Source organism: Cotesia glomerata, linkage group LG3 (assembly GCF_020080835.1).
Source record: "Cotesia glomerata isolate CgM1 linkage group LG3, MPM_Cglom_v2.3, whole genome shotgun sequence".
NCBI lineage: Eukaryota > Metazoa > Arthropoda > Insecta > Hymenoptera > Braconidae > Cotesia > Cotesia glomerata.
The window spans coordinates 25,610,152-25,635,059 of NC_058160.1; the positions used below are offsets into that span (position 1 = coordinate 25,610,152).

Below are 24,908 nucleotides of genomic sequence, written 5' to 3' on the forward strand. Positions count from 1 at the left end.
CAATGAAACTTTAAATTTATTATTATTTTACGTCTCTTCTGTTAATGCATTAATCTACTTTTATGAATTTCTGCCGTAGCGATGTTAATTTCTACACATTATTAAATAAACAATATGTATTAAGTCATGGCGAAATAAATAAACTGATGGTGTGAACTCATTATTATGAATATAATTTAAAACACGGAATAGAAAATTAAAAATACAATTTAGACAATAATCTACTCAGTGTATTGTCGGATAAATTTAGTGTAAATTAATCACATTTGTTATGGAGATATAAGCAAACATATATGCATTTAAATATGTTTAAACATGATACTGACAGTGGAAATTAATTTTGAATGCTCGATTAGATGTAGTTTTATAAGTTTAGTAATTATGATAAATTCAACTGTTAAAAATCAGCGTGACGCGCTGATAGAAGGATTTATTTGTATTAAATAATACTTGTTAATAGTTAACAAATCATTTATTAGAGACCACTTTTTAGTATTAAACAAATATTTCTTAGTATTTAAAACGATTTGTTTGTATTTAATAAATCTGATATTCATTTATTAAATACGAGCTGTTACTCGCCCGCTCCGCTAGGCGCTTTATAGAATTGCATTTTTAGATCTACACGGAAAAAAGTAAACTGTAATAAATAACAGTCGATTTATAATAAGTAATGATCAACTGCTAAAAATTACCATTTCAAACAGTAAAATCGTAATTTTACTATTCACATTGTAATATTTACAATTTAAACGTTACAATTTACTCTTTACATGGAAGAAAATACTATTTCAAACAGTAATATTCGCTAGGTAAATGTCTAAAATGTTAAAGTATAATAATTAAGAATTCAGACTTTAATATTTATCATTTCGTACCTAAAAAATGATGTTATGATATGTAAAAAGTATAAAATAAAGTTAGTAAATTTTTAATACAAGCAACGTCAATATTTACAAAGTAAAATGGTAAATTTTAAACGCAACGCTAAAAGTCAAACTGTAATTATTGACTTGCTTAGACTGGTAAAATGTATATTTTGAAAGTATAATTTTTACTGTTTGAAATGTTAAATTCTCCCAGAGTGAGACCCCTTTCTCTTTCATCTAAGTTCCCCTTCTCTTCATAATATTGACTATTTATTGAAATGGCATTTTTTACTGTTTGAAACTGTAATTTTTAAAGATGAAAGAGTCGTTATTTACTATAGTGAAAACTACTAATCACTTATTTTGGATATTAAATTATAAACTGTGGCTTTTATACTTTCTACATTAAGTTCTGTAATATTTACATTTTTGCCACCCCGATGTCCGCTTTACTGTTTGAAATTATAAAAACTAACCGGAATCCGAGTGAATATTACAGTTTACTTTTTTCCGTGTAGACTTGAAATTTAATTAGAGTATTGTTTTGACTTGCACAGATTCCTAATTCTATCAAATTGGCATGCATCTTTTATTCATGTAATTATTCTAGCTAATATTCATTGAAACTTTCAATGTGCAATCATTATAACATTCCCGTGTCTTTCTTAAAAAAATTAATAATAATTGATATGAAAAAAAAAATTTGTAATGAGCATTGATAGTTTTAGTTAAAGAAATTGCAGAATTAAAAAATTTTTTTAAACAAATGACAATCGAATAAAATAAATTTAGTTATAATAAAAATTCATTATTTCTAAGTCAAAAAAATATAGGTTCCGGATAAGTAATCACAACCATATCATATTCTAAAATCTTTTCCGAAACACGCTGCATCTTATGGTATAAGTATTATTCCGATCGGTTCAGTAGTTTCCGCAGTATAACCGGACAAAAAAACCGGCTTTCCATTTATTAGTATAGATTAATAAATATTTTTAAATACTAAGAAATATTTGTTAAGGACTAAAAAATGGCTTCTAATAAATGATTTGTTAAATATTAACAAATATTTTTAACTATAAACAAATCCTTCTATCAGTGCGGGTTCACGTTGGACATAGATTGACGGTGTTCATTCCCACGAGAATTTGGATGACATCAATCATTGAGTCTGGTTACATTCATTGCTATTTAAATCGGTCACAGGGATTTACTCACAGTCCAAATGGAACGAGAAATGAAAAAAGAGCTGTTCAATTTTAAAATATTACTGATTTTTAAAAATTGACATATTAATTCTTCAATTTATGCTTTTATAATTACTATCATGGAAAATAAACTGTAGTGAGATTAACTTAAATCGGTTGACCACACCGTTTTTTAGTAATTAATTTTGGAAAATTTGGTTGTGAACAGTTGGGCAGAATGACCCAACAAGAGAAAAAAAAATGTAAGCGAATAAAATGGCCAAAAACTTATTGACGACAAATCTATTAGGGTCATTTTTAAAAATTTGAAATAATTGTTAATGAACTTTTGATCGAGATTATTTGTACTCTTATCATTTGATTGTTATAATTATTATTATTGTTAAATGAAAATATCCGAAAAGGGTTCAGTAAAGGTACTTTTTAAACATAATGTATTACTTTATTAATAATTGAAAACAATTTGTAATGCCCGGGGCTAGAATAAATTACACAAAGTCCTTTTGTTAAATAATTCTGTCTACCAAACAACTGTAAATGTTTACATATAAATTTCAATTGCACGAATACTAAATAAAAATATTTTTTCAATTTATGATACTGTTCCGTTTCCTGGCTCTGGTTTCACAAGTGGTACTCTGCGTATGTTGGTTTACATGGAATTTTATTGTGGCTTTAGAGATTTGAGTTTTATTTTAAAGTTTTTTTGACTCGTAGGATTGAATAACGGAGAGAAATATTAAAAAATTTACTTTCTAGTGAGTTTTATGTTTACAAATGTAGAAACATTCCAACTCTTGAATTAAAGCAGCGGCTGATTTCTATTTTTCTTGCTTTTCAGAAACCTTTAATTAATTTTTTTCTATTTGTCAACTCCAGTTGAAGTGAAAGATCAAATTTATTTTGAATGAAGTTAAAATTTTCTCAAACAAAGAAAATCTTTAAATTCAAGCAAACCATTTGCGCGAAATTAAAAAAAAAATCATACTTCATATTTTTGTTAGAAATGTCAAAAAGTTTTAATATAAGGTCAACATTGTTCAGTTTATCTCAAGCGTTTGATTCCACGTCACTATCATAAAATTTTTAATAAGTTAAAAGTACAAAGAAATTTTTCATAAATGAACCAGCTTAATTTAATAGATTTAACTTATATCAAGCGTTAAAAATTAAATGATATGAATAAAAAAGTTGAAAACATTTATACTGAATTAACTTACTAATTGAGCTAACTAGAGTTACTTACGCTAAATATGTTCCTTTTGAAGCAGGTAAAAATTCCTCACGCTCAAGAGAATTAGTGTCGTCATTCACTTCAAAGCTTACACTAAAGTACTCGCTGCTAGAAACCTAGATCAAACAATTAAACATTCATTTAAACTAATACTATGTCTTTATAAAGCTTTGATATTATTATTATTAATGAATGAATGAATGAATGAAATAATAATGATAATAATAATAAATAATAATATTATCTAATGTATGAGATCTTTGAAACTAAAATTTACCACAATATAATTTAAATTACGAGGACTTTATACAACGAACTTTTTCATTAATTACTTAGAGCCATCGTTTAGTGAAACCTAAATCTCTATTACAACCAGTTTCAAGTCTTAATTGCATCCTTACTCGTGACATTAATTTCCCAAATGAAATAGCTTGAGTACCTAATAAAACTTAAAAGTTTAACTATTAATTAAATTGACATGGCATTATTGAATTCAAAAAATGCCATTCGGCCTCACCCGAAATAGAAGGTAGATTTTATTTGATATATGTTATATACATCAAATCAAAGGTAATGTTATGAGCTTTCACATGAATTTTTCGAAAATTAGCTATCTTATTTCAATCGAAAGTTATTCATCAATGAAGCCACAAAGAATGTGATTTTCATTATTTTGTCAATTTTGAAATGCTACTACTTCGAACTTAATTTATTGATTTCGTCTATCCTAGGACTCATGCGAGCTAATTGTCTAAGGAAACTGTGTATCAAATTTCATTAGGATTTGTTGACAATTCTTGATAGATTAACATTCATAAGTCAGTTGTACTACACATTGCCTGAAAATGGTTCAATTTTGATAAAATAACTGAAAATGGACAAAAAGTCAATGTTATATACGTTTAACTAAAGGCGATTCCATGAGCTATCTCATGAATTTTTCAAAAATTAGCTATCTTGTTTCAATCAAAAGTTATACATCAATGAAGTAACCAAAAACGTGATTTTCACTATTTTGAAAATTTTAATTAGCCGCCATTTCTAAACTAATTGACCGATTTTGCTCATCTTCGAACTCGTTTAAGCTAATTACCCAAAGAATATGTGTACCAAGTTTCATTAAAATCGGTTGAAAACTTTTGCAGATATCCTGATGACAAGGTCGGTTATACTACATATCGAGGGTTTTCTGACACAATCACGTATCTCGATTTTTGAAGATGAAAAAGTTCAACTGAAAAATTAATAATTAATTATTTATTTATTTATTTATTTATTCATTTCTCGGTCATGGAGCTTAGCTCCCTGTGACCATATTTCCTATATAAATTATAAAGGTAGTTATAGTACAAAGATAATTATAATGAATCGCATTGACAACAGTATTTAATATAGTAAACTAATAATAATAATAACAATTTATAGAATAATAGCTCATGAAAATAATAATAGTAGTAATAATAATAGCTACAGGACATTTCCAACTTCATCATCAAACCGCATTTTTCAATATTCACTCTTAATCATGCTCATTGTCTTGCTCTAAGTGCTGCAAGAACCGAAAACAAACATTGCGAAATTCCTCTAATGTGGCAGCTGATGTGACCTCGATCAGAAGCGAGTTCCAAAAATTACAACCAGTTACATCTTGAAATACACGATTTTGGCATCTGACAATAGTCTGGACGCGATGCTAACGTGGCAAGTGACGCGACGATAAAGCAATGTCCGGTAATGACTATAGATCAATACCTTCAAGATTAGTTGAAGGCACAATCCTGATTGGCTTAGAAGACGCATCCTTGCGTATGAGGACAGCATCATCCATAATCCAAATGAACTTAGCATCAATCTGCGTGAACCTCTTACGAACTTTATCACAAAGTTCACGTAATTCAACTGGCGTGCGTCTATTTACGCTGACTTTATTTGAAGTCAACGTCGCAATAATTTTATCAGCCATCAGATTAGGCATTTTTTTTCTCTTAGCATGAATCAATTGCCTACACTTAGAAGCACTAGTAAGCTCAACAACGATAGCTCGATCTTATCCTTTATTATTATAAACGCGTTACTGAAAAAAAAATATAAACCAGAATAATAATAAATACGATAGTATTTTAAAAAAAGACAATTATTAAATATTGGTTTTAGACGAATATTAATTTTTTATAAGCCATTTTTTACTTCATCTCTAAAATTGTCATTTTTAAGATACGAGGTTGCGTCAGAAAATCCTCAATATGTATATATACACCTATAAATTTTTTAACCAATGGTATTTTTGAAACTTACTTGACTAATTATGACATATGATAGCAAATTCAGTTGAAAATTCCACCATGAGGACTAATTCAATAGTTAAATTTCTAACAAAATCTACTTAAAAACTACAATCAAAAAGAAAAAAAAATCAATGATGATCACAAAATCGTTGATAGAGTGACTTTAAATCTGTCCTATTAAAGCTAGTACTAAATTGATACTTGATACACATTTCCAATAGACATACTCCGTATGCAAATTAATTACGTTCCATCAGAGATTCAATTGTGTAATGTTACAATGGTCGTAGTGCGGAAAAAAAAATAAAATAAATGAAAATGAAATTCGATATTGGTGAGCAGATAGCTAAACCGAAATTCGTCGATGGTATTCGAGTATGCAAAATTTGCTCGTTGTATATCCCTATCGTTCGTGTGAATTCCGCGTGTTCATTCGGAACTACATATGCATTTATTGCGTTCTTGCTACTATTATGCCCAATGTTATACAATCACGTGCATTAATTCGGGTAGGTTTCTATGATTACAGTTTTTTTGCCACTTCTAAATTTGGCCGTTTCTAAATTCTAAACTTTGAAATCTGTAAATTTAGCCGTTTGTAAATTTAGCGAAACGTAAAAAACAATATCACTAAAATGAGAAAAATATAAATAATTTCAAAGATAATTTATGCATATAATAAAATTTGACAAAAGAAAAAACGTCCATGTAAAAAAAATGAAATTCCTAAATAAAGCTGTTTGTAAAATCAGCGAGTTAAAAATTTGGAATTATTAAAATAGCGCTAGCTTTAAAATAGCCGAATTAAAAAAAAAAGAATTATTAAAATTCTTTCAAATTAAAATGTAAACAGTTGAAAAAAAGAAATATTTAAAAAAATGAAATTAAAAAATTAGAAAATAATAAATTTAGCCGATTGAAAACCTCGCCACGTGAATTTAGCCGATTCTAAACTTGGAAATTAATAAAATTAGCCGTTTGTAAACCTCAGGATTCTAAAAACTAGCCGTTTCTAAGCCTTGCGATCTTAAAAATTATATCATTTATAAACCTCATAATTTATTAAACAATCCTATTATTATTATTATTATGTTATTAAATGCTCAGGGGGGTTGTCCCCGGAGTCCGATTCTCCGAGGGCCCAGCCTGAGCTCCATCCATTACTGCTGGACCACTCCGCACAACAAGGCGGTTAGTGATCACAGCAGGCCAAAGTCATTTTCCTAAGTAGACGGAGGGAACCTAGTATGACAGCCTTCTGCATCCTGACCGCCAAGAATTCAGCTTTTGATGAGCAAGCTGGAACTCTGGCAAGTGAGGATACAAAAGACTGTTTCATCCCTCCGAGGACGCCAACAATCAGGACGACGAGCTTGACACGGTAACCTGGGTAAAGTTTGCCAATTTCAAACAGGAGATCCTGATATATCCTGCCTTTGTGCTCTTCTTTGGCTGAGATGTTGTATTCAGCCGGGGCCGAGAACTCAATGACATAAATGTCACGAGTAGCCTTGTCGAAGAGCACAATATCAGGTTTGTTGTGATCTATCCGCCGAGTTGTTGCAAACGGCATGTTCCAATAAATTTTGCAACTGTCATTCTCAACAACCTGGGGAATATCTCCTGGCAGATAAGGCAGCACTGGTGTCATATCAATACCGTAGTAATGACGAAGATAGTAGTACAGTACTCTCAGGGCAGCATTGTGACGCTGGATATATGCACCTCTCGCCAGCACAGGACATGCTGACAAAAGGTGCATGAGCGTCTCCGGGTGTTGTTTACACATCCTACATGACGTGTCCAGAAGCTGCACCTGGAGCACCTTGCTACGGTATTCTAGAGTGTTAATGACACCATCTTGGCAAGCAAATATGAACCCTTCAGTCTCGGACATCAGGCCAGCTGACTTTAAGAAGGAAAACGTCAGCTGGGTGGACAAGCCATGATCACGCACGTGTTTGAAGAACACGCTGTGCATGGACTTGTCCATCAGTTCGCCTAGGAGTAGTTTTTCCTCGGCGTTCCTGATGACGCTCTTGAATTCCTCCTTTCGGAGTTCCATAAGAGCGTTTATCTCTCCAAGACCAAGGGTTCTTGCTGCATATATAGCTGCCTTATACAAGAACGACCCCTTATGCGCATTCTCATGTTTATGAACAATTTGCATAAGAAAGTCATCCTCGTCTGCAGTGAAATTGACAACTTCGTGTGTTAAACCCAGGACCAAACGATCATGCAGCCGCTCCAAACTCTGCAGACCTCTCCCACCGATGGACCGGGAGAGGTATAATCTGGCGACTGATGAATTGGGGTGCATGCTCCGGTTCATGTTGATAGTCTTACGGGTTTTGATGTCGAGATCTCGCAGATCCTTTCGGGCCCATTTTAAGACACCGAAAGTGTATAGTAAGACTGGGACAGCGAGCATATTAGAAGCGGAGACTTTATTTTTACCGGAAAGTTCGGAGGACCAAATTTTCCGGAGTCTCCTAACATACTCGCTACGGAGAGTTGCTTGGACTTCGGAGACCGCATGCATGCGGTGCTCTTCCATTCCTAGATATCTATACAACTCTCCGGCGTCTAATTGTCTTAAAACGCTCCCATCTACCAACTCGACATCATCACCCGTAACAGAGCACTTACCCCTCGCCAGATGTACGACCGCACACTTGTCCAACCCAAAAGACATTCCGACATCCCGCGTGTACTCTGCTACGATGTTAAGAGCCGCCTGTAGATGATCTTCATCAGCACTATAAAGCTTCAGGTCATCCATATAAAGCAGATGGGTAATCGAGTATTTTCGATCACCCGGAGGCCCCACAGAGTACCCACGAGTTTTACGGAGAGCAACAGATATAGGCAGCAGTGAGATGCAAAACAGCAGAGGGCTTAAGGAATCACCTTGGAAGACCCCTCGTTTGTACTCTACAACTCCGGTTATGTGCAATGCGTTTCCACTTCCAATGTGAAAACGCGTTCGCCAGAGCTGCATTGTACGCCGAATGCATTCCACTATTTCAGGATTGACCCCCAGGCATTTGAGGAGATATAAAATCAACTCATGAGAAGTTGAGTCAAATGCCTTGCGATAGTCGATCCAGGCCATTGACAGGTTGCGTTGATAGTAGATCGCATCTTGTGTGACACATCGATCAACTATCAAGTTCTCTTTGCATCCTGACAGGCCTCTTTTGCTGCCACGCTGTTCATATATCTGTTGCCATACAGGTTCTATCTCCTGCAAAATACGGTTGTTTAAAATTTTTGTAAAAATTTTATAAACCGCATTCAAGCAGGTGATAGGCCTGTAATTCTTTGGGTCAGACAAGTCACCTTTTTTTGGTATCAGTACGGTTCGCCCTTCCACGAGCCAGTCTGGAATCGGTTCGTCAGCTCTAATGTACGATGTAAATATACGGGCCAGATGGAGGTGGGTAGAAGTAAACTTCTTCCACCAAAAGACATTTATGCCATCTGGTCCCGGAGCAGCCCAATTTTTGCTTCCATTTAGAGCTGAACGAACTTCATTCACACTGACTGCAGGGCTCTCTTCATCAGCATTCTGTCTACGGTGTTCCCGACAGAATGCTTTTAAAGTCGTGCAGAGCTGGAGTATTGGCGTTCACGTTTGGTTGATCTCCATACAACTCAGTCCAAAAAGCTTCCACCCGCTCAGGTGTTGGATAATTCCCGGTAACATCGGTCTTTGGTGTCAGAAAGCGTGAAGGGCTGGATCGAAACAACGAGTTGTCGACCAACCGCTTCAGCCTTTTCTCTAGTGACTCTTTGGCAGTCACTAGAGCCCGCAATTTATTGAGAGACTCTTCCTTGATGACAAGAAGAGTACTCTTATTCAGTGTGTGATGACGCCACCGAAGATCAGCAGCAATGCGCCGAATTCGGGGCGTGTATGCTCTTTGAGTTGTTTCAAACTCAATCACACACTGAATGCGGGAGACCTGTTTCCGGGATCTGTCAATTTTGAGTCCAAGTTGTGAGATGCGCTGTCTCAACCTTGCCTCGATCGAGAGACAATGTCTCTCTCGGAAAAGCCGAAACTGCTGCACCATACACAACCTGGCTCACAGTGAGCAGGGTGGAATCCTCCAGGATGTTTGCACGGAGATCTTCATTTACCGCTTCTAGCTGTTGTTGGGTGTAAGTTATCTTTTTAGATATACTTACTTGCCGTCCTATAAAGGGATTGTTGTCATCCAAGGAGGAACGGCGTCGCTCTTGGTGTAATTGCGCCGGAAAGGAAAGTCTATTAGACTGCCTTCTATCCGGCACAAGCGATCTTCTATTACGCCGAAGATAAGCGGCATAATTACGCAGGTGTTTAGGCGTAAAATGCTCTAGCTCAGGATGCATATCACTCCAAAGAGTGTGCATCCGGGCCATATAACCGCTCACCCCCGGCTCGCTACGTTGGTAGCACACCAAGAGGTCGACTCGTAGTTCCTCCGTCCACTTAAAGTAAGTCCTTAAAGCGCCAGGGTCGTCATCGTTCATCGGGTCCGGCCTGCTCCTCCCACCTGATGAATGGTCCTCATCCGAAAAGGACCGGTTGTAGGGAGCACTTCTGAGATTACGTCTTGTTGTAACTCAGTATTTCAATGCAGTGGGTAGTTGGCCCACTGCATCGGCTACGTCGTTCGCCTACAGACCTGGTGTTATGGTCTGCGTTTCCCGCGATGCGCCGCTTGGAGGCCACGTAGCAAGCACCATTATTATTATTATTATAATTATTATTATTATTATTATTATTATTATTATAGGAGAGGTTTCCATCTATATACTGACTCATCAAGACATCTTTGGAACCATCAACCCTTGAGACTTGAAATTTGGGAGGAATATTCCTTTTCAAAGGAATATTTTGTTTAGTTCAAAAAAATTATAATTTGGCGAAATTATTACTTAAATGTTTTAAAATTAGTTTCTTAGCTGACCTGTACTCGGCAAAAGGAATATTCCTCTCAAATTTCAAGTCTCAAGGGTTAATGGTTCCAAAGATGTCATGATGAGTTAGTATATAGGTGTAAACCTCTCATATAATAATAATAATAGGATTATTTAATAAATTATGAAGATTATAAATGATAATTTTTATGATCGCAAGATTTAGAAACGGCTAATTTTATTAATTTCCAAGTTTAGAATCAGCTAATTTTATTAATTTCCAAGTTTAGAATTGACCAATTTTATTAATTTCCAAGTTTAGAATCGGCTAAATTCACGTGGCGAGGTTTTCAATCGGCTAAATTTATTATTTTCTAATTTTTTAATTTCATTTTTTTAAATATTTCTTTTTTTCAACTGTTTAAATTTTAATTTGAAAGAATTTTAATAATTCTTTTTTTTTAATTCGGCTATTTTAAAGCTAGCGTTATTTTAATAATTCCAAGTTTTTAACTAGCTGATTTTACAAACGGCTTTATTTAGGAATTTTATTTTTTTTACATAGACGTTTTTTCTTTTGTCGAATTTTATCATAGGCATAAATTATCTTTGAAATTATTTATATTTTTCTCATTTTAGTGATATCGTTTTTTACGTTTCGCTAAATTTACAAACGGCTAAATTTACAGATTTCAAAAGTTAGAGTTTAGAAACGGCCAAATTTAGAAGTGGCAAAAAAACTGTAAACATAGAAACCTACCCGAATTAATGCACGCGATTGTATAAATTCATACACATACACATACACACATAAATTTATAAACATATTTAGTCCTATTGAGTTTTATGCAGTACTTTCTATAGTAACTCAATAGTTTGATTCGCATTCTCTTAATACGATGTAATCTACCATTACTCTTGTTGCTTTTATTCCCAAACCAATACCTGACTACCCGAGGGATAAAAACGTAATAACAGCGATAAATTACAAATATAAGCAATAAAGAATTATTTATGATCCCTCATTAACTATGGGCTTTGGAATATTAATCTGTTCTTTTAGGGTAAAAAATTTCTTAGCTTAAATAGCTTAACAACTGTTTAAATGTTAAACTTTTGAACATCAAACGAAAATTAAGGACATTTTCGAGTCAGTTACTCGAGCAGAGATGAAAATTTACGAAATACTTGTGTCTGAGTTACGAAGAATCCGTCTGTCTGCTGTTTCAGTAACAGTAGGGGAAAGTTCTAAGTTTGAAGCAGAAAACATTTTTTTATTATTAATCGGTGTCTCAAGTAAATTAAATTTTTTTTTCATAGTTCAATAACCTGAAGAAATATCGTAATTTGTGAGCTCAATATCGCTCTGATGATTAAACAAAAAATCAATTAACCTACTCAATTAAACAGAGAATGGGTAAACCGCGGAATAACACGATCAAGCGTCAGTTCATTTCAACATTTTTTTCCAGAGGGTATTTTTATACTCATAACGTTTTTATAGACATCTTGGAAAATAATTATCCGCGACAAAATAACCATTAAAAGTTTTAAAAGTATTTATGATAATACGAATTTTATTTCTAATTGTTATTATTATTTTTGTCAATTATAATTGTGCATAAAGCGAAAATAAAAATTTTTGCTAATTAAACATATATTTCAATAAAGTTAATAAATAATATTATAATTAATTAAATCTTAAAAAATTAATTATTTTTAATATGTACCTATTTATTTGTAAAAATTGCAATTAACAATAAGTAATATGAATTTCAAGATTATTATCACTTAATAAAACCCTCAATTTATCACTTAATTAAACCCTCAATAATTTCCGCAATAACTTTAAAACAATCAGAGTTATCGTAATAAACTCGGTGAGTTTTTTTTAAATAAATTCAACTTTTTTTGCTGTGAGCATTTTTTTATTTCTCAAGTCCCGAGGTGAAACTTGCTTGAAATAATTCACTTTTTTTGCTGTGTACGTATTGTAGATGACTTTTAGTTAATTAAATATTTTAATAGTCGGGTAAAAATTAAAATGAATAATTAAGTTTTGCGATTGTTGTTTTTCAATTAAGAAAACAGATTCATATTTTGTTATTTCCATTTATATTCCATCGGAAAATGAAATGTGTGTGAATGAACTGTAATAAATAGCTAAAATCTTTGACTAATGCTCTATTGAATGGTCTTGATGCCAACTCAATATGTTCAGTAAAGTGTAAGTTATTGGAGGTTTAAGAAAAAAAATAAATCATTCTAAAAATACAAATTATGCGTTGTTAAAAACAAGAATATTATTTTTCGTAATGTAAGAAAATATATTGATATATTCCCTCGTTTTTTGTTTGTTAATTTTTATTTACGTAAATAATTTTTGACATGAAAAAGTCGTAAAGTGCTTCATAATTTAAAAAATCTTTTGACATTCAAGATTCAAGCGAGAATATTTTTGATTTTTTCACCGTAAATAGTTGATAGAAATTCAATAAAGAAAATTTATACGTTGAAAAACGAATTCGATGTGATTATGCAGCACACGAAGTCCTCTCAAATTATAGAGCTCGTTATTAATAAATAACAGTATAAATTTACATTGAAAGTACCTGAGAACGTGAAAGCTTGTGTCGAGTGCGATTTGACGTGCAAGTGTCTGTCGACGTCAAACTTGGCACCAAAAATCTTGGATTAGTGTCCGTAGTGGGATTTGGAGAAAAAAGCAGCGGTGGCACAGGTGGATTTTGATACCGATGCTGATGCGATGCTGTCAGTTGATGCTGAGTTGTAGTCCCACCTGACATATTACCGTGTTCTCCAGTATCCAGCATGTCAAGTTGGCTCAAAGATCTTGAGCGTACCTATTTTTAAAATAAATATCAAGGTGTTATGTTTTTAAAAATACTTGCTAGAATGTCATGATTTTCATAAATGTTATTCTTTAATACTAAGTAAAGTTATTTTTATCATTTTAGATTCTTTGTGTGTAATTAAAATTTTTTAATTAAAAATTTATACATATTTCTCTGTAAAATAAATGTTTTTAATGGATAAATATTAAGAATTTTTAGTATCAAGTAGAAAGAAATTTTTTTTATTGCTTGAGATATATATTAAAAAAATTTTGCGAAAAACTAATATTGATTCTATCAACCCACGCCTTTTAGTAGTCAAATTTTTTTTGCTCCGATAAAAATATCAATTTAACATAAATAATTCTAAATGTTATTGATCATTCAATATAGATAAATTTGTATTGAATAATTATTATTCTAATTTCAGTTTTAAAGAAAATGCAGAAAAGTAAGCTGAAAAAAAAAAAAATATTTGACTTGATTTAAGAGGAAAATTTAAACTAAGAAAATTATTTTGTAATATTTTATTTAAATTTTCATTTTTCGAGAATCAACTTTTTTTTTTTCAATGAAAAAATAATTAAGAAAAATGAATAATTCAGAAACTTCTGACTGACATTAACATTCAAAAAACAAGACACAATTTTAACAATTCAAGATAAATTATGTAAGAACAAAAATTATTTTTCGCTTTTAAAATATCAGTGTCAATCATAAGTTTTTAAATAATTCACAATAATTCTCAAAAAAATTTTCTAGCTATTCTTACATTGTCTCATTTGTTTTAGATTATTGTTTAAAAATTAGAGTTGGATATATTTATATATTTATACACCCATTACTTGACTGATAAGTCCCATCGGTATGCTTACAACTGAACTGTTCAATTAAAATAAACATAACATTTTTACTATTATAAATTATAACGATAAATCTTTAATGTCAAATGTAGTTGAATTTAGGCGAAATGTCTCCTATAATTGTAACTATTAGTAGCATACGAAAATATAAATTAAAACAATCGATCACTTGTATCACAGGGGGTTGTAATAAAGCCGATTTTATTAAATTTATTTAAACTATAATAAATGATTATAATAATAATAATAATAATCGAAGAAAAGTGGGTCAGGAAGCAGCCGCATGGTGGCATTAGATCGATCGTAACCAGAACACTCTTGCGATCCTTATCCGAAGGATCGATCAGCGTCAACTAAACCTGGACAACAGCAGCATTTAAATGGTGCATGGTCAGCGCCCATTTTTGTCAATTACTCCACTATTAACCTTTCACAGGTGCATTAAATTATCTTCAGTTCATCATATTTCTATGTTACTGTAATTGCCTTTGGCAGTAAGTAGTTTTACGGAAAATAAATGTAATAAGAGAATGTACATATATTATTAATAATAATCAGATAATCTAATAAAGTTATTTTTTATTGTACTTGGGAAAATATTTTTAACTGATGTGATGGATAAAGAAGAAGAAAAATAATAAGATTTGAAGTAAGGGCTTGGGTCTCTGAAGAAAAAACAAAAGTTTTATCTTTTTATTCCCTCCCGGGAATGTCAATATTTGTGGGTTAGAATTAAACTTTTGTATTGTATCTCTTTATTTGATCGAGTATGTTTGATCGTGTATTGAATTGAAACTGAATTTTGCGGCCAGGCTTTTATATAAGTTACGGCCTTGCGCTACCACGATACTTCATTTACGCTTTTGCTTAAGCTTGTATGTATGCCACTTTATAATATATATATTTCATACGTATATGTAATATGTAATGTTCGTTAGTGAGCGTAAAATTACGTGTCTATGTGAATATGTAGATGTGTGGGAAAGAAAATTAAACTTGTGTACGCATAGAATAGAATTGCGGGAACAACCTTGCTCCCAGTACTGTCTATCATACATCTCTCCTTGTCGAAGCGTGCTGAGGCTGACAGGGTAAATATAGATGTATGATACAGGGTGGGTAGCATAATTACAAATTGTTTAGCATTATATGAGTAAGTGTAATTATAAAGTACATGTTGAAAAACGGCGTTTTGAATTTAATTATAATTCTAATCATCGTTTTAAATAGACACCGTATTATTAAACTGTAATATATAATAGTTCTTTGAATGAAAATTTTAATTTGCAGGAAAAATTATGACAATTATTAATTTTTGGAGGATTATTATTATTTAGACCGTAAGTTAATTGTTAGAAATTTTAAATTTACAGATGTGTGTAATGCAAACTTTGGGAGATTGTGATTTTAATTATGATGTAAGTTGTGCTAGGTATAAATTAGCTTGATTAATTAGTTAAGTTTGTCTGGGCAATAACTAACTGAATATCTTGCAAGACTTTACTTTAAATAAACATTGAAATTATTTTTCTTTTAATAAAAAAATCGGTAATTATTTAGATGTAGGCGCTACTGTTTTTTGGCCATAAAAATTTATATAATTTTCTGAATCATATTCATAAATTTGCTGGAATGAAGAAAAAATATTTAAATAAGTTAATTTTTCGATTTTTTACGCTCTGATATTTGGAAAATTACCGAAAAATAAAATTCTTGTAATTAATTTAAAAGAATTTCGAAACTAGTTCAGTAAGTTAACATTAGTTTGGTGTAAATTCATCGTTTTGGAGTACTTTTGATTTTCAAAATTTATTTGTTCTCGAGTAAAAAATTTATAAGTTTAGATGTAAAAAAATATATTCCCAATTATATATGCTTACAATCGTGGTCATTAATTTGAGGTTTTTCGTTGTTTTTCATGTTAAATGAAACCAAAAAATACTCGAATTAATGGCCTCGATTGTATTCTATACATTCAGAGTGACCCCAGGATATGATATTAAATTTATAAACCAAAATATATACAAAATTTATGAATTGAATTTTATAGTCTTTTGATAAAATTCTCAAGTAAATTATTGGCGTGTCTCATGCATACTAAGACACATCGTAAACGAATTACCTGATATCCAGGACGGACATAAATTTATATCCATGAGAATATAAAAAATTTATAAATTTTTTGTACAGTTCGTTTATAAATTTTATTTTATATCCTTGGGCCAATCTGAATACATAAAATATTTATACTAATTATTAATTTTTTATATGATTGAATATATTTTTTTTATTCAAATTTATAAATTTTTTGCGTGGAGGTATATTTATGAAAATAAAAACTGAGTATGGAAAAAATTTTTAAATTCAAAATATAAAATATTTTTAAGCCTTGAACAATTTTATGAACTTTCGTTCGGTGAAATTTTCTAAAAAATTTTCAAGTTTATTTTTTTATAGCATTGTAATTTTAATGACTATGTATTAATTATTGTATAACGAAGTAATAATAAAAATTTACGGAGACTATAAAAAAATTGTTATATTATATTATATTTTAATTTTCCGCTCCCATACTTTTATAATCAGCACTTTTACAAAATCTAATACCATCACATCGATAATATACTAGACTAAAAATAAGTATAAAAATTTTTGAGACGTGATTTCTTTACAGTGTACACAAGATTAATAATCTTGATAGCACTTGTAATCTTCATTAAAAATTTAATTTTAATAACCTAGATATAAGAAGTCTTATTTTGTTTTACCATGAATTTCTATCAGAATATAATAATAGATGATTTTATTATGCAAAGTATGATTATTATTTTTCACACGGAAAATTTTAATTGATCATTAATTTATCTTGATGAGACTTTGAGGTTGAATAAATTTTTTTTTTAAATTAAAAAACGACAAAAATTTATCATTTACAACACTTTGCGTGTGCTGGTTAGAACAGCCCTAGTATATACTTAAATAAGATCTAAGCCTTGATACTTGTCGTGAGAATTCATCAAGACTCAACTTTGATTAAATTTTAAGCCCGATCGACTTAGTAGATGGTGGGTTGCTTTAATAATTAAATTGTAAATCAAAATATCATAGATATCCTTCATTTCTGAGTACAAAATTCAAAAATTGATCGTCATTTTAGCCAATTATAATTCACAATTTAAAGCTTAATTGCACTTCAATTAATTTAAATTGAATGAACATGTTGTAGATCAAAAACTTTCATGGGTAAGTTTAATATGAGAAATTTCAACATTTTATAGTTGGTAAGTTTAATCACGCAATTTTCAAACATCGAAATTTTTTTATCAATTGCTAAATTTTATTTTCTTGGATTTCAATACAATTCTGATTTTTTATAAAAACTTAAAGCACGCTTCAAGTAAATTTTTACTGAAAAATTCAGAATATATGTTGTTACATTACATCGCTTAGTTTTTTTTTTTTTTTTACCAAGAAAAATATTGTTATACATGTCGAAAAAACTCTTAACAACTTAAAGTTCAGAATTTCGAGTCTACTTTTCATTTATTTTCAAAGTTTTTCTATTAGACTTTTTTCTAAAACTTTTTAATACTTTCCCGCACTTCATAATGTTTAAGTGCAGTATGTCGCAATTTGTGAGAAGTTAAGTGTTCTTAAAACAAGACCTACAGTAATTTTACGGACACTCGAGCCGTTTTGTGTGTTTCATTTCAACTGTAAATTTTTCATAAAATTTATCTCTTACGTGTCCAACGCCTTCAAGTACAGGGTTTATAGAATTATGATGGTAAATTTTTGACAAAATCTAATTTAAGTAACATCCTGAGCCCTAATTTAAGAATTTAGAAGTCTATTTTGCGCACTAAAGGCTATTTTGACGATTTTTTTTTAAAGTATTTATTTTAAATATTGATATAAAAGTTATTCAATTTAATAAGTATACACTGAAAATACGTAAAAAAATTTATCTTTTCATTTTAAACACAAAAATGATAGTTAAAGAATTTTCAAAAATTTTATAATAAAAATTAGAACAAATTAGCAAGAATAAAAAATTGCAAACTTTTATCAAAAAAATAAAAAAATCATAATGAAATAAATAAAAACAAAGAATTATATAATAAAAATTAAAATTTTGAGATTATTGCAGTTCAGGACGAGCTCATACATATTAAGATTATGTAGATCCAATTTCAAGAAAATCGGTTCAATAGTTTCTGACAATCAGCTCACGTAACCCCGAAAATCGTTATTCCAAGAAAAACGAGTTTAAAGTTTTCTAATAGAAGGTAAGCGCGCTCAGGTAGAGAATTGCAAGACACAGAAAATTTCCTTTTTAAATAATCAAGTAATTTTAAAATTGTCATAGGATATTTTTAAAATTATTAACTTTCAAATAATAAAAATAATTGATTTTTCAAAAGTGTCACAGTAAATTAATACCTTAGAAAAATAACATCTGCTCACAGTATTTCAGGACAATGTTGTAGTCAAGTTAACGACAAATTGGTGTCATATTTTTCTTCAATCTGTGGTTAACTAAACTTCATTTGTTGTTCTAGCGGCTACAATCTATTTTCCGCAAAGCGTAAGTGGGGTATTAGCCTAGAACAGGTACCTCCAAAACTAGTCCCATCTGGAAATTCTGAACAACTATTTAGAGACAAGTACTTCAATACAATACAAATTGTACAAGTATAGTTAACAATATGAATAATGTACTTTAAGTTTCGAAAACTTCTAAACGTTTAATAATAATTATCTTTATTCTAAAGACTATAAAGTTATACAACAAATGTTTCCATAACTTTTATTCGCAACTAATTTTCCAATAGTGCAATGAAAGCTTGAAAAAATATAATTATGAAGGTATTTATAAGTGAGATTCTCGTAAAAATTTAAGTTCCGAATAGTTATAAATAACTTACGTAAATTTTTCATGCCATATAAGTGGTAGACTTGTTGATAGTTTTAAAGTGGAAGTTTCATTATTTTCATGCTTTTCATTAAATCCCTCGCTTGCAAGCGACGTTAAAAATTTTCCCGGTATCTTTTTAAGGTTTTCAACTTGATGATATGGTCACAAAAAAAGCATACGGTTCCACTCCAAAGAGTGCTCGTTACAAACTTCCGAATACGAGACAAATTAAAGTAATATCTTCTCTGAGATAGCGGACGGAGTTATTGCGAAACTCCGTATAGTATCATCACACATCGAAGCCGATTGAAATTTTTTATTAAAAAATATAAATAATGATATTAAATGAGATGTGCATTACGTCAGAAATAAAGATGTTTGAAGTGATAAAAAATCAAAAGTTAACTCACAAGTGTAATCAATGGAATAAAACTAGGTCGAGGTAATGCCCAATTTAATTTTTCTACCCTCAAACTGTATATATTTTATCACTCGTTAAAAAAAAAAAAAAAAAAAAAAAAAAAAAAAAATTAAATAGTGTATACCATACGATCAGCCATCTTATACAGCCATTCGCTATAAAGGAAATAAAAAGAAACGAGCAGGAACAATGTGAGTTCACGAGGAAATATTTTCTTGTATTACATTGTCACTGTCAGACAAGTGAATCCTACGTTTATTTGACTTTTATTTTTTTACACTTTAAAACCAACTTCTAAAGATACTTTACCAGGTCACACTATTGGAAACTACCGGAGAGAAAGCTGTTTCGAGATGGAAATAAAAAAATCGTGACGAAAGAAAACGATTCAAAAGATCCAAGTCGCGTAGGAGGTATTACTCTTATAAACATTAAAATACGGTATGTATTTTTGTAACGAAAAGTTTATGATAAAAAACAAATAGACAGAGATTTAAAATAGTGAGTGATGAACTTTGAGAAGTCTGACAGTTATTGTTTTTTTTCATTAATTTTCGAAAGGTTGTAAGGTATCACGGCTTCTAAATTTGACATTCCGTTTTTTATTTTTATTTAGAAGGTTATATTTGAAATGCATTTAGAATATTTAAAAATTCACACATCAAATGCTTATCCATTAACAAAAACAAATCTCATTATAAATGCTTTTAAATTTATTAACTAAAGTGAAGTTTGGCTTATAGCAGAAATAAATGAAAAATATTTTTTTTATTTATTGCTGAATTTTCAAAAGTTTATTTCCATTCGAAAAAATATTAAACATTGAAACACATGTCGAAGTAAAAATTATTTCAATTAGATTTTTCAAAATAATTGTTCTCCGCAAAAGTCACTTCAATCATTGAGATAACAACTTTGTTAATTAATTAAGTGTCTTTTTGTAGAATATTATAATGAGCGAATGAATGATACCCTCTTAGACTTAGAAGTACGCAAAAAATATAATTTTTTTAACGTGTTAATTAAAAAATTTACAGCACGTAAAAATTATGCAGGATGTTTTCATTAAAAAAAGCTAATTGATTTTTTTCTACAAGAGTGGAATAATTCAATATAATCTAGGATAAAACTTGATGAGTGAATTGACGAGGTCACGCTTCTTCTTCAAATATTAAAAAAAAGGAGTATTATGCGGAAAGTGACGTTAAAAAGATTCACTAGATCTCAAACAGTACCTCGGGTTTAAAATCGTAATTTAAGCAAAATTAAAATGTGACTCTGCAGTTCAATATGATATTAAATCGTTTCTTTTTTCATCACACTTTTAATTATAGATTTTTGCTAAAGTATATCTATCTAAGAAAATATCCCTTTATATTAATTGAAAATATTGGAATTTATGTACATTAATATCGGCGGCAATAATAAAAGTACGGAAAAGTAACATAGATTTTTTTTATTGAAAATAAAAAATTTTCTACCGTCAACATATTGGATTTTTACTTTCAGATAAGACATTTTATTTCCGCATATCTAAAAAATTTTATGCTGCGTAAGGGAGGATATATACTTACAAGATCTGTACAAATATACATAAAAGGAGTTGCAAAAATTGTCAAGACACTTATCGTTATAATCATTTTATTGTAGAATCTTGAAGCATCAAATTTGTTTTTTTTACTCTTCAAATTCGATGTCAATAATTTTAACTTATCGCGACATAAATTTGAATATATATTGGATAAAAATATATATTTTATTTTTAATAGGACAATAAATAAATTTATAATATAACGAAAAACTAAAATGCGCTTTTTTTTTATCGAAGAATTTATATTTTATCTTTGGGGAAATTTATTCAGTCCTTTTTGTCGTAGAATACATTTGATTTCCGTTGTGCATTAATAAAGCAAAAATCAGCGTACGCGCGGTTCATGATTAACGACATCACAGGAATAATAATAACCTTAGCATAAAGGAAATTTTCTTACGTCGATCAAAGGGTTATAAAGAGGTCAAAAGTCAAATTGCTTATAGGGGTCGAAGATATAAAAAATATTATAGAAAAAAGGGAAGTAACAAGGAAGATAAAAATATCATAAGGCAAACTAATAAATATGCGATATATGTCTGTTATAAGATTTAAGATATATTTTTTCGTTCCTACTGTTAAGAATTACATACCATGTAAAATAAATTCTCTCGAAACAAAAGCAGGGGCCTTTTATTTCAAATTTCAAAAGGCCGTTTGAATTTTATTTTTATCATTAAATTTTATTTCCGCTGCTGAAATTATTATTACATAATAAAATAGGTATAGTGACAATTCGGAAGTCATATGGCTGGCCTACTAACGACATTTTAAAGAAAGAATCGATAAATTAAAAATTAAGAGTCTTCACGCGTTGAAAACGTGATTAAAATTATTTATTACTCTTCAAAGTTTAAAGAAATTTTTTAACAGTCTTACAATTTATAGAGAAAAATTTTAATGTGAAAATCGTGAAACAAATTTTTTTGAAAAAGGTTTTCTTTCTCAAAACTGTATCAATAGTCGTCAATAAGGCCAAATAAGTATCATTTTATGTAACAAAATATTAATCTAGGATAAAAACTCAAATTTATTACTGGCCAAAATTTAAAACATCTCCAAGAAAATGATTTTTAAATTTACGATTGAACTACTTTTGAATACCTCATTTTTATTAGATTATTATTACATAATAAGTAACGTCTTCAAAGTTTGAAAGTGATTGTGATTGAGTATTGAATTTCGATCGGGCACCGAAGCTCTTGCTTCAATAAAACAATTTTAGTTAACATTGAGTTAATGGCAAGTTAATGAATTTACTTTTTAAATTGCAATTATGCGAGGATTTTTTATGACTTTAATTGAACAGTATGAGAAAAATTTTGAAGATAAATATTTTTTATGAATTTATATTGCGGTAATGAAAGTTGACTCAACAAGAATAAAGAGGGCAAAGTTATTGAAAATAATAATGAAAGGCGTGGATCATAAAGTTCTGTCGTCATCTAAAAAAGTGATACTACGAAGAAAAAGAAAAAAGAAAATCATAAACTTGAAAACGTCAACTTGTCAATAAGTGTCATTGTAACTTTATAACAACACGTAACTATTAACTCTAGACTTTTTAAAACCAACAAATTGTCAATTATATACGTCTCATTAGTATATAGTTGAAAATGATTATAAAAAAAAAATTTTTTTATGGATTCATTAGTTTTCTAAACCACTTTTCTACTTAAATTGCCATAAGACTAATCTATAAGATATCGATAACCAAAGACAAATGTTGCTATTTGGTAAAACAAATAGTAGCTTTGTAGTGTAATTATAGTTCGAACCTATTTTCCACTAGAAGATTTAAAAATTGCAAACATTAATCATTGTTCAGAAAGCTGCAGTTTTTCAGTGTAAATACATTCAACTTAATCAGTGCTATAAAAAACAAAATAAATAAGAACTAATATCAAGTTGAGTACTTTCCAGTTCGTTTTATTCGTTTAATTGAGAAGCCCGATAAGTACATCGACTTTCCATTAATAGTCCTCTCGTTGCAAATAAAATAACTTTGAGCTTTTCGTAAGAACCTCTTTAGACGTCCATCATTCTTATTTTTATTTATTTACAATTTACGTCTATGTATCTAATACTAGTTTCAAGATAATGTTATAAGTAAATAAAAACAGATTTATGTGCACTTATGATTTGAGGTTTCTCTATTAAACTTCTCGAAAAGTTTATCATAAATCGTCCGGCGAAACGTTGATGCGAACCACTAATTAAATATCCGTGATCAAGGATTACCATAAAATATGCATCCGAATACTACTGGCATAGTAACCTATAGAGTTTATTCCAAAAACAGATTATTTATCAGTTAAGACGTATAATTAATGGACGAGTAACTCGATAAATTCTAATTATCAATTAATTACGTTTCATTTGGGTCTCGTGTAAGCGTATTTTTTCATACCTGTTAGCTAGAACTGTTATCATTATCATTAAGGTCATCGATATCAATGAAAAAAGGCAAATCTCTTTCGATAATTGTTATTGATTGCGTAATTATCTTAATTATTTAAGTTTGTGAGAAAAGTGACAAGTTATTTAATTAGAATAGTTATCTATAAATCGCAAGTGCAAAAGAGAACGAGATAATTGTTCGTTTGGCTGGCGCCAAGATGGGCGTCTTTGGTGAGACCATCTGTCTTCCGAGTGCTCCTTTATGTTCATTCGTACTCAAGGAAATAAGCAACTATGAAGATAAATTATCTCAAGTAATTATAATAAACCTCGGGCTAATAATTAATATAATTCTTAAAAAAATAAACTTAAAAAAATTACTCGAATCTAACTTAAATAACTTTGCAATTTGCAATATTATTTCATTTTGATTAAATTTAAAAAGAAAAAAAAAATTCTGAGTTATCAAAGATGTTTTTCCGGTGTGTTTTAGCTGCGATCCAACTAAAATTGGCTAAACTACAAGGCGAGTACAAGTGAAAAGTGGATAATAGCAATTTAGCCACTGCAATTGTCACGCAAATGCAGTATAGAGTATAGTAGCTGAGTAAAATGACCTCAACCGGGTGATTAGGTTGAAAAGGTAGGTCACTAATGACATGTGTGGTAGCTTAGAGTGAACATGACTTCCAAGTATTTCTAAAGTTAGTTATTACAGGTTATAAAAATAAAAATAAAATTGACAAAGCGCGAAAATCCACAACTTTACGCCTCCTAACTTTGTTAATTTTAAATGAAAGAACAATTTTCCCACGTGCAAAAAAGTCGTAATTAATTTTTTAAACTCGAGGGTGAATTCTCACCTGAACACGGGCCATAGGTGGCGACACAACCAAAAAGATCCTCATGGTTGCTTTGAGAAAATCATCGTGATGCTTAGTATCATTATGATGCGACTCAATAGTGTTGGGGCTGTTGGTTGGTGTCTTACGTCGTACTTTTCGGCGAATGCTCCCAACTAACCTTCGCCAATCCTGGCCGGCATAAGGAGAGGTGACAGGCTGCCCGAGTCCAGAATGAGGAGCAGCAGCTGAATTGGCATCGCTGCTAAAAATAGCTGTAAAACTACTAGTGGGACTAGCGTCTCGACTGGCACGCCGGCTTAAGCTACCGCGGCCACCTGAACTACCGCTGCTCCCGGAGACGGACACTGTGGAACCGTTCGCTCTGGAGTCCTCAGCACGACTGGCTTTCGTGCGACCCCCACCACTACTTAATTTCCGTACGAGACTGCGCAATACGCTGCGCCGTTGTTTGGGTCCGTTTTCGCATAACGATTTCTCTGGCTTTTCC

At 30.7% G+C, this 24,908-nt stretch overlaps 1 protein-coding gene across 2 annotated transcripts in view; it reads right to left on the reverse strand.

Annotated features, from left to right (window-relative positions):
• LOC123262104 (pleckstrin homology domain-containing family G member 5-like) overlaps positions 1–24,908 on the reverse strand; it is an 85,691-nt gene that overhangs the window by 16,447 nt on the left and 44,336 nt on the right. For both annotated transcript variants that reach the window (XM_044724142.1, XM_044724141.1), the window contains 2 exons: positions 13,120–13,371; positions 3,324–3,427 (listed from right to left, as the gene is read on the reverse strand). In XM_044724142.1, coding sequence (XP_044580077.1) covers positions 3,324–3,427; positions 13,120–13,341 — 326 coding nt within the window. In that variant the 5' untranslated portion in view covers positions 13,342–13,371. The remainder of the gene's footprint in view (positions 1–3,323; positions 3,428–13,119; positions 13,372–24,908) is intronic.